Source organism: Meles meles, chromosome 16, assembly GCF_922984935.1.
Source record: "Meles meles chromosome 16, mMelMel3.1 paternal haplotype, whole genome shotgun sequence".
NCBI lineage: Eukaryota > Metazoa > Chordata > Mammalia > Carnivora > Mustelidae > Meles > Meles meles.
The window spans coordinates 13453530-13464394 of record NC_060081.1 but is presented as its reverse complement, the minus strand read 5'-3'; the positions used below and the strand labels follow the sequence as shown (position 1 = coordinate 13464394).

Here is a 10865-nt window from a genome sequence, read left to right as displayed (position 1 = left end):
TCTTCAGAGAACCCTTCAGCAGGGCAGCCGGAACCAGCCTCTACCCAGGGCGCTTGGGAGGCAGTGGGAGAGAGCCCCTCTACTCCGTGAGAGATGTAAGAAACCATTTCGGGCAAAGTCTTGAAAGACAGTTCTTGCCCCTTCCTCTCTGTGGGACTTCCAGCTGCTCCATCTGAAAACAGGATGCTCTGAGACCCTCCCAGCCTCTCCATTCTCGGCTTCCAACTAGAGTCATGGGAAAGCAGAATGGGAAATGACCCTTGGGAACACGCCCTCCTTCCCGGAGGAGGGGAGAGGGAGTGGCGGGGACTCGGCTCGCACCGCCTGGGCGCGGGATACCTCCGCGGCGCTAGCCGGGAGCCCGGGCTCTGCCCCAGTCCCTCGGCCACCGTCCCTCCGCACCCCCACAGCCACCAAGCGCGCGAGGGCACTGTCCCCCAGCACCCGCCCCAGCACCACTTTGTTCTGACGTCCGCCTTCCCAGCTCTGACGATCGCCCCCGCCGGTCGCCCTTATAAAGGGGACTTTTGCCAATACTGCGATCGATCACCACCTCGCCCGCGTCGAGCGCCCTCCGCCCCAGCGCACACACCTGTCAACTCTGCGCGCGCCCAGGTTCTGGGAGACCAGGGGCTAGTACCCCGCGGCTTGGCCCTACTCCTCGCCCCTCCGCACCCCTGACCTCTCCGGCTCTCCGCACCCTTGGAGCCCCCAGCCCCGCGGTGCCAGGGCGGCGGCCCCGGGACGAGCCTCAGACGGCGAAGCGCTTCCCCGCGCGGCAGCCACTCCAGGTAGGAACAGAGCGGGCATCTGGGTGCCTCGGAGCCGGCACCCCGGGAACACCGTGGCCGCCCCGCCGGCGTTTTTAGGTCCCAAGGACGCGGCTTTTTCGCCTCTCGGTGGGGTTGTGCGGGGGCGGGGGAGGGGGTCCACTGTCTGGCACTCATGGCCCTCGAGGCGCCTCGGCGGGAAAGTCCGGGCGCTGTAGAGGGACCCCTGGGTCGCGGGAGGGATAACGGGGAGCAGGGGATCCCCCGGGCTGGGAGGGGAAAGAAAGAACTTCCCGGTTCCGATGCTCACAAAAGCGGAGCGCATCCAGGCCGCTTCTTTCGCTTCCCCTGAATCCGAAAGAGGCTAGCCAGTTCTTTCGCCCAAGGGTCTCATCGCCCACCTGCAGAAACAAATACTTGTATTTCTCCCAGAAACGGGCTAGTGTGAACGCGAGTGCATGAAATAGCCATGATCGCAAGGGCTGAAAAATACCAGAGAACAAGAATTCCATAAAGTGCAGGTGTTAGAACTTGACATGTGTCTCTTAAGAGTCTTTTTTTTTTTAATACCTTTGACGTCCTCTTATATTTTTAGGCAATTCTGTATTTTTATATCGTTTTCTTGTATATACCATTAAAAGGGTGGGGGAGAGATGAAAGAGCAAAGAACAATGGATGAGGAAGAAGAGCTGGCCAAGAGGGTGCCCTCTTCAAACAATGTAACATCTTTAGTTGGTACAGTAACTTGGACCAGAGGCACTTGTTGAAAATCGGAATTGATGTGTTTTTGAAACTGATGTTCCTAAAGTCCCCCCCCCCCCCCGCCCCGGTATTTGCATGCCACATTATTTTTGGAACCATTCCCTGAAATTGTTTGAAAGGAGAGGAAGAGGAATGAATGAATGAGTGAATGAATGGATGTAAGATTATGTTAGATTCTCAGAGTAGTTTTACAATACCCCTTACATTACTGAATCATTCTAGATGGAATAGTAAGTTAGTTCCAAAAGCCAAATACATAATCTTTGGAAATGATTTCTTGACCAAGTTACAAGACAAGGTTAACTTTAAATTGAAAGGATTTATTAAACACAAAAAGTGATGGTGGTTGTATTTGTTCAGCAGCATTTTCTATTTTTTTCTTTTTCTTGAAAGCTCTAAACAATATTAAATGTTAAATAGTAATTATAATAAAATAGTGGACTGTGTTGGCAACTGCTAGTGTCATATGTAATTTCGGTGTGCTGTTCCTGTAAGTGGTACAGGATCTCTCGTGAGCCAGCTGGTTTATTCCCAGCTGCCTATGCATGCTTGGCTGGTTTATAATGCATTACTGTATTTTCTTCAGAAATCTTAATGAAGTAGCTAGCTGTGGAAGAATCTGGACCCCTAACTAAAAATGACTTTCCATGTGGAAGGACTGATAGCTATCATCGTGTTCTACCTTCTAATATTGCTGGTTGGAATATGGGCAGCCTGGAGAACCAAAAACAGTGGCAGCTCAGAAGAGCGCAGCGAGGCCATCATAGTTGGTGGCCGAGACATTGGTCTGCTGGTGGGTGGATTTACCATGACAGGTAGGTTCTGATGCCTCCGCTCTGTGCTGTCCACCCTCCTTGGCTTCTCAGAGTGACAAAGCAGACCTTAGCCTTTGTCCTTTGGGGATTCCTTTTGTTCACTGCTTATACATTCTAAAAATAATTTCACATTTATTTAAAACAAAGATAAAATGGTTGCAACTCAGTAGTACTTGAACAAAATGATTTTATAATAAATCGCTGGCCAGAATATCAATGAAAGGAATCTGGGCTATCTGGGCAGTTTGGTGGGTGGGAACAGAGTAAAAACAAAGAGGTGGAGAAAAGTGTCTTGGTCTTACAAGTTATGTGATAAAGTCAGCGTCTCATCACGTTCACTAACACAGGCACAAAGTTGTGACTTTGGGTTGTCTTACATGATGAATGTCAATGAAAATTAACTCGTGATGGCTTTCAACTGAATAAATCAATTAGGGGCAACACAACTCCAAATTGATAGATGCCCTGTTTTGAAACTTAATTCTCCCATTTAGTAAACTAATTCCCTCAGAGAAGACAATCACATATTAGGAATCCACAGCAGTGGAAAACAAAAAAATTTCCAAGAACCTTGATATAAAAGGGGAAAAACTAGGGTGTGTCCTAACAGAAATGCCCCAGCCAGCCTCTGCAGCCCCACTCAAACCACCTCTGGGTTCTGAGGGTCCCAAGGTGGTTCTATTTAAGAGGTAACTTGCTTCTCTTTTATACTCTTCTTGGTTGTAGAAAATATTTCTGAAAAACAATTTAAAATTATATTTTTAACATTATTTGATACATATTCACTAACAACACACACTTCACTTCTGATTCTTATTAGGTTTTTAAACATTAGCAAATTAATCCACACTAACTGGAACTCTGAGGGCCCATTGGAAAATATCCCACCAGAAATCATATCCAAATGATGCCCAGTTTCAGGCCTGATGTGCTATTAAGGTGACTCATCTGTAAATGGAGTAGTTTACCAAAGCAACCCCGTGAAGACTACGTCAGTGCTGGCCATCTGAAACTTATATTCTAGAATAGTTTATGGACTATAGGTTTTATTTTTCAGATATAAACTTTTTATGTTCTTTAACTCTGTCAACTGTATATGGTTTCGTACGATCTTCATGAAATTCTTTATATTTGAGTCTGTGAAAGGACTCTGGGGTTAAGTAAGGACACAGAGTTATGTGGTTAACAAGGACTAGAATCAGCACCAAACCAGGTCTTCTCAGGGCAGCCACGCCCTGAGTCTCCTGCACACCGCGCTGCAGGCAGACCTCCAGCTGACTGCATCCCCTTTCTTTATAAAGGCACATCGTATGTAAAGAGGTCCTTTTTTACCCTCTATTTCTCAGTTTTTCTACATAAACACATACACAGAGCAAATTGTATCATGCAAAATAATTTCTGTGAAATCTAATATGCACATTTAGAGAAGCACAAAAACAGAGTAAGAATCATCCCTAAGACTACCACCGGCATATACGTTTCCTGAAACATTGGTATACATTTCCAGATGTTGTTTCTTTTATTATCCACCTATTGATGAACACTGTACACAAATTTACATCTGCATTTTCATTGTTTATTATACCGCAAACGTTTCTTCATTGCCCTAAAGATCCAGGTGTGATCCTGGCATTGGAAGTGAATTTAAACATTGTGATTATATTCCCTTCAGGTTTTTTCTGTACAAAGAAAATGAGAAGAAAAACAAAATAAAACAAAGAAAGTTGACCTCATTCAAAAACTGTTGAAAAGAATAAATGCGTTGCTCTATATCAAAGTCTTTGTTGACTGTAATTTTTTTCATTCTTATAATGTTCTATTACTCTGATTTAATGCTATATCTACTGTGTTCATAAAGATAATGTTTCAGAATTTGTTCTCTTATCATCTAGAATGATGTAACAGTCTATTAAGGTATATAGAAAAATTTGAATCATGATGTTTCATATGATGGGTCAGGTCTAGCTCATTTTTTTAAGATTTTTTTTCAGTCTTTCGGGACTGAAAAGAATCGTGGTCAGTCTCATAATTCATTTAAAATACGAACCGTATTACCTACACCTTGTCAGATTCATTGATTATATATATTTGATAAAGAATAAAGCTTAAAAAATAAAAAATGCATATAGTTTGAAAGAATTCTTGTTCTCACTGGTGAATCTGACATGAAATATACAAATATGCAGAGCAAATTCTGGTGTAAAAGGGACGAGACCAGTAAAAATGCGAGAACTTTAACATGATAAGTAACCAAGTTGATAATCATTCAGTCACCAAGTTTGTTTTGGACAAGGGAGAGGACACCTACACAATGAAAAGTGATCACTAATAAGCTTTGTGCTCATAAGACCATTTACTTCATGCAATGAAACATTGTTGGCATGTTGTTAGCAGTTCCAGTTGCCTGGCAGGAGAATCAGGTCTGATTCTGTACCTGTGAGAATCATTTCTTCAAGTCCCAGTTAGACATCCAGTGGAGGGGGCATCCCTATTTATTTTTATTTTTTTAGTTTTATTTACTTTAATTTTTTAGTTTTAATTATCATATGTTTTTATAAACATGTAATGCATTATTTGTTTCAAACATACAAGTCTGTGATTCATCAGTCTTACATAAATCCCCAGTGCTCACTACATCACATACCCTCCCCAGTGTCCATCACCTAGTTACTCCATCCCTCCACCCCCCCTTCCATCCAGCAACCCTCAGTTTGTTTCCTATGATTAGGAGTCTCTTATGGTTTGTCTCCCTCTCTGGTTTCATCTTGTTTTATTTTTTTCTTCTCTTCCCTTGATCTTCTGTTTTGCTTCTTAAATTCCACATATCTGTGAGATCATATGACAATTGTCTTTCTCTAATTGACTTTTTTTGCTTAGCATAGTACCCTCTAGTTCCATCCCAGTCATTGCAAATGGCAAGATTTCAATTTCTAATGGCTGTGTAATATTCCATTGTATATATATATACCACATCTTTGTATGTTCATCTGTCAGTGGACATCTGGGCTCTTTCCATAGTTTGGTTATTGTGGACATTGCTGCTATAAACATTGGGGAACACATACCCCTTTGGATCACTACTTTGGGTTAAATACCCAGTAGTGTGATTGCTGGGTCACAGGGTAGCTCTATTTTCCACTTTTTGAGGACCCTCCATGCTGTTTTCCAGAGTGGCTGCAACTGCTTGTATTCCCATCAACAGAGTAGGAGGGTTCCCCTTTCTCCACATCCTCACCAACATTGATCATTTGCAGACTTGTTAATTTGAGCCATTCTGACTGGTGTGAGGTGGTATCTCATTGTGGTTTTGATTTGTATTTCCCTGATGCCAAGAGATGTTGAGCGGTTTTTCATGTCTGTTAGCCATCTGTTTGTCTTCTTAGGAGAAGTGTCTGTTCATGTCTTCTGCACAGGGAAAGCCTGTTTAAATTTTCAAGAAGGCTTAGAATGAGAAAAAAAGTAATAGCATTTATTATTTGTTAACTCCCATGTAAAAGCTTCCAAGCAGATGAGAGTGGCTGCTAAGTGCATACTTGTCCACTTTAGGATTTTGTATATAAACTTTCCACTTAAATGTGCTTAAAATTCCTTTGCAGGAGCTCTTTTCATGTTAACTTTTAAACAATAGTACTAACCCTACAACATTTTCTTCTTTGCTTTGTATTTGCGTCAAAAGTCAGATAAATTTTGGCATGAACACAATAGAGACACCTGTCTTTGACATATTGTTTATTCTACTTATATTCTATGGGATTTCAGATAAATTTTTAGAGTCAAGTTTTAGTCCCAATTGGATGATACAGCCTAGTATTCAGACTCATATATAGTAAACCAGCCTATGTTCCTTATAATCTTACACAAATTCTACAGTGGATTAAATTAAAATATTTTGGCAATATTCTTCAAAGGATATAAACTATAAAGATTTAAGCGTTCCATTAACTTTAGCTTTATCATAATCAAATAATAGAATAATCAAATAGAATAATCAAATGTGGTATTGCTTTCTCACTGAAAATGGTAGAGTTTATAGATCCTTCTTGGTCCAACCTTGTTTAACCAACATATGTTTTCTTTGGTTCCTTGACTTCCTCCTTCAACTATTATGCTACAGATATTCTATTAAATAATACCTGAAGAAGATAGTATTTCTTATTATGCTTCATGAAATATCAAATATCTTATTAAAAGACCCAGATTAAAACAAAGAATGCAAGTAGGTATGCAGTCTGCAGCAAATACTAAATGCTATTTCCTATGCCTAAGTGTATGTTGGACACTGGGGAAGGGGGAGGGGAAAATTCACTTTAGGACACCTTGGAGTAGAAGTGTCCTCTCTCCTTTAACAATTGAAGAAAGTAAGTAATATGCTATGATGGAGAACAGATCTGCCAAAATCCTATGTACCCAGGGTGTTTAATAAGTGGCCTTATCAACAAAAATAAAATTTAAAAAAACAAGCACATACATCCATAACTGCACACACGTGCCCTCCCCCATTCCCACCCTGCTCCACTCTGCCATACCCCCTCACCTACCCCTGCCTAGGAAGGTAATTGTGATCAATGTGAGAAGATGAATATGATTAAAAGAGAAGGACCTTAAAATAAAGAAACTTGGCCTCATGTTATGGAAGCTGTGGGGGGGGAGTTGCACTACTATTGAGAATAGAAATTGTCACATATTTTGAATATAATGTCAGACTTTAGGATATAACAACATTGTTTGAAAGTATTGGTGGCTAAATGGACTCAGAAAATACCCAGGGCAACACTGTCCGAGAGAAATATGATGTGAGCCATAAAGAGAATGTTAAATTTTCTGTAAACCAATTTAAAGAACATGAAAAAATAGGGGAATAAATGTAAATAATAGAATGTATTTAACTCAATACATTGAAAATGTTTTCATTTCACCAGGTAATTAACACAAAAAAATTACTGAGAGAGCTTACATTTACTTTTGCATAGTCAGTCTTTGAAATCCAATGTGTATTTTACACTCAGAACATTTCAAACCAGATTAGCCATATTTCAGGAGCTCAATAGTCATAGGAGGCTAACGGGGACTGTGTTAAACTGAGCAGGTCTAGGGTATGATAGGTATGGTGGCGTCTTTCCCTCACTGTTCATTCTATTTCAGCCACCTGGGTCGGAGGAGGTTACATCAACGGGACAGCTGAAGCAGTGTATGTACCAGATTATGGTCTAGCTTGGGCTCAGGCACCAATTGGATATTCTCTTAGTCTGATTTTAGGTAAGTGAAAGTTAAACCTCAGTGATCCACCAGTAAAGCATAAAGAACAGGAGTACAAATAACAAGTGAAATAACAAGTCAAACTGTGAATAACTATTGTGAAAAAGAAAATGTTACCAGAGATCTCTCAAGTAGATGTTACCAGAAATCAGTAACACTATGCTTAAGATTATTTGATCCCTTGATTGCGGAATATGTTTTTTTTTAAATCCCTTCATCTATGGCAAGAGTGAATTTCTTAACGTACAATTTTTTTTCCTTTCAAAAATAGTATAGAGGTATTATTAACAATGAATCAACTTGAACTATATCTGAATTTCTTTTTGTAACCAAACTAAGGAAAGGTCAAAAATATTATGTAACAGAGTTCCTTTTTTTCTTTTTTCTTTTGCACTTAAAATACATTCATTGGATCGTGTGCTTAATCAGTGTCTGAATACTATGCTGGGTGATACAAAGGCATTTTAGTGAGTGCCACACCGGTCCGTGTTTTTCAACCCACATGCCTTCGATACCATTCAGTGGTCCTTTGGATGCGTACAATGACAAATGTATTAAGAAATACGTTTGGTTGTTAAATATGTCTTAGTTCTGTACTCACAGTATATTCCAGACTGGTTCTTCCACACATATCAGTGTTCTAAAAAAAATTATTTCCCTTGAGAAATTATAGCATAGTAAAAAGTTGGCAAAGACTATTATATTATGAATTTTTTATTTTCTCATAAACACTTGTTTAATTCATTTTAGGTGGTTTGTTCTTTGCAAAGCCTATGCGTTCCAAGGGATATGTGACCATGTTAGACCCGTTTCAGCAGATCTATGGAAAACGCATGGGTGGGCTCCTGTTTATTCCGGCGCTAATGGGAGAAATGTTTTGGGCTGCTGCCATTTTCTCTGCCTTAGGTAAGGACCTCTGCCTTTCTCTGGTTAACGGAACATCACATACCCAACTTCACTCGCATAAGCCACAGGCCTGGCCACCTGCAGCCTCCCTCATCCTGATGAATGCAACCATCTCTGTGCGTATTGTGCAGAGCTCCTCCTCTAGTCTACACATGATACAGACTCATCCTTCTAAAATGCAAATCTGCTCATGTCTCTTTACTGTTCCTTTCCAAACTTTTAAGTGAGTGCATAAAGCTTTTTATGACTTAGGTTCTCATTCCTTTCATTATCCCTCCCTTCCTTCTTCCATAACTCTAGACTTCACCTCCTCTCTTGCCTCTAATGCTGTGAAAGTCCAGGTGCCCTCTTCTTTGGACTTGTTCCCCCTCTGCCCTTTTGACTTCCGCCTAACTAACAAGAAAATGTCCTTCAGTCTTCTCTTAGACCACAATTACTTGAATCATAATCCTGACCTTGCTGGATGACTTTCCTGTGAGCATCCCTAGGCACGTGGAATTCTCTTTTCATTGTATGATTATGTGCCTGTTTATCTGTATCACACCCAAAACCAACCTTACAAAAGGAATTATAAATTTCTTGAAGGCAGGATTTGCATTTTGTTAATAGTTGTAATTTTATCACAAATGAATGAGTGAGCGAATTATCTCTTTCTTCAAAAGAGAAGAAGAACAACGGTACTTCTTTTCTCCATGTAATCCTAAAGTACTGAGTTGTAGACATGTTTAGGGATCCAGAAAATGAACTTAGACTCCAATTAATGCTAAGGGATAGCCCATGCTGGGCTCACTGATTCTCAGCCTGTGTGTAAGGTTTAGAAAATGAGAGATTTCAGTGGGATGTTGGGAGATCTTCAGTCAGGCTTAATAACCTGCCTTTTTATCAAGGTGAAATATAAACCATTTCACTGAGCATTGATTTCCTTCTTGAAGATCAACAAAGTTGGAAGTTCCACAACCTTCCTCAGTGAACTATGTGCATGTTTGACATCTAGGCATCTGTGTGTGTTTCTCTCCATCATTTCTTACAAAGGAAGATAAAGGGCTTCAGTCTACACTTAGACCCCAAATGGTCAAACCAAAAGTAAGATAAGATGAATGTCCTTCTACAGTATATATTCCAGACCACAAACTTGTCTTCTGGCTTTAGTATTATCATCAGATGTGACCTCTTTGATATCAGATATTTATGTTACCTTTCACTCCTTTCTTTTTCAGATTCCCATGTAATCTTACCTTCTCGGTCTTCAACTGCAAAATGAAGGGATGATTTGATGTAGAAAAGAAGAGAGCTTGATAACTATAAAATACTGGATAAGTCAGTGGAAAATGTTGCACATTCTTGATGCAATATAATAATACACCACAGTTACCACTGCACTTATATCCTAATGAAATTATGTGTAAAAATATACCTCCCTTCCCACCTTGCTCTCATTAGCCAAGAAGCAATGGGTAGTTTATTTGTCATTGGTTTCAACACTAAAAAATGCTGATTTTAAGACAAGCTGCCCGCCGAGGTATTTTAAAAGGAGTGGGCTGAATAGCTAACAGAATACAAAATGTTCACTCTCATGGAATAAAGATCAATTTATATAATAGAGCCCTAAGGGGAGAATTGAATTAATAAACCAATATTTCTCTTTTTTAAAAAGTTTTTTTTTTTTTTAAGAGAAAGAGAGCATGGGCAGGGAGAGGGGCAGAGGGTGAGAGAGAGAGAAGCAGACTCCCTGCTGAGCATGGAGTCTGCCATAAGTCTCAATCTCACGACCCTAAGATCATGATCTGAGCCGAAATCAAGAGTCACTCAACCGACTGAGCCACACAGGTGCCCCAACTAATATTTCCAAAGTACTTTGGAAATATATACTTGAACTAAACTCTAAACTTTGCTGCAATTAGTTATTTTTGTATATGTGTGTGTGTCTATGTCTGTGTGTGTGACTATATATATGTAAATATATATTTATATATGTTTATGTTGCTATATATATCCCTCTCTACATAGGTGCATACACATATCAAACAACATGTATAAAAACATTGCTGCTATTCCTCAAAATATATGTTCTGGTAAAGAGAATGTGCATTTTTAGATTAACACATGTTTTCTTCAAAAATGATAGTTGGACATAACGCAAAATTAGCATTTATTAGAAATAACTTGGAATGCATAAGAATAGACAAATATAAGATCTATTACCACCTTCCTGTGAATGTACTTAGTTCACCACTGAAACTTAGGAGAATTTTAAACTGTCTTTTTGGCGTAAATGCACATCCTTTATATGCAATTTTTTAAAATATTTTATTTATTTATTTGACAGAGAGAGAGATCACAAGAAGGCAGAAAGTCA

At 39.9% G+C, this 10865-nt stretch overlaps 1 protein-coding gene across 1 annotated transcript in view; it reads left to right on the top strand.

The window, feature by feature from the left end:
- Window positions 1-325: 325 nt before the first annotated feature.
- The window catches only part of SLC5A7 (solute carrier family 5 member 7), a 29357-nt gene continuing 18817 nt past the window's right edge, over window positions 326-10865 (top strand). The window contains exons 1-4 of the mRNA XM_045980288.1: window positions 326-791; window positions 2119-2347; window positions 7490-7603; window positions 8354-8509. Coding sequence (XP_045836244.1) covers window positions 2170-2347; window positions 7490-7603; window positions 8354-8509 — 448 coding nt within the window. The 5' untranslated portion in view covers window positions 326-791; window positions 2119-2169. The remainder of the gene's footprint in view (window positions 792-2118; window positions 2348-7489; window positions 7604-8353; window positions 8510-10865) is intronic.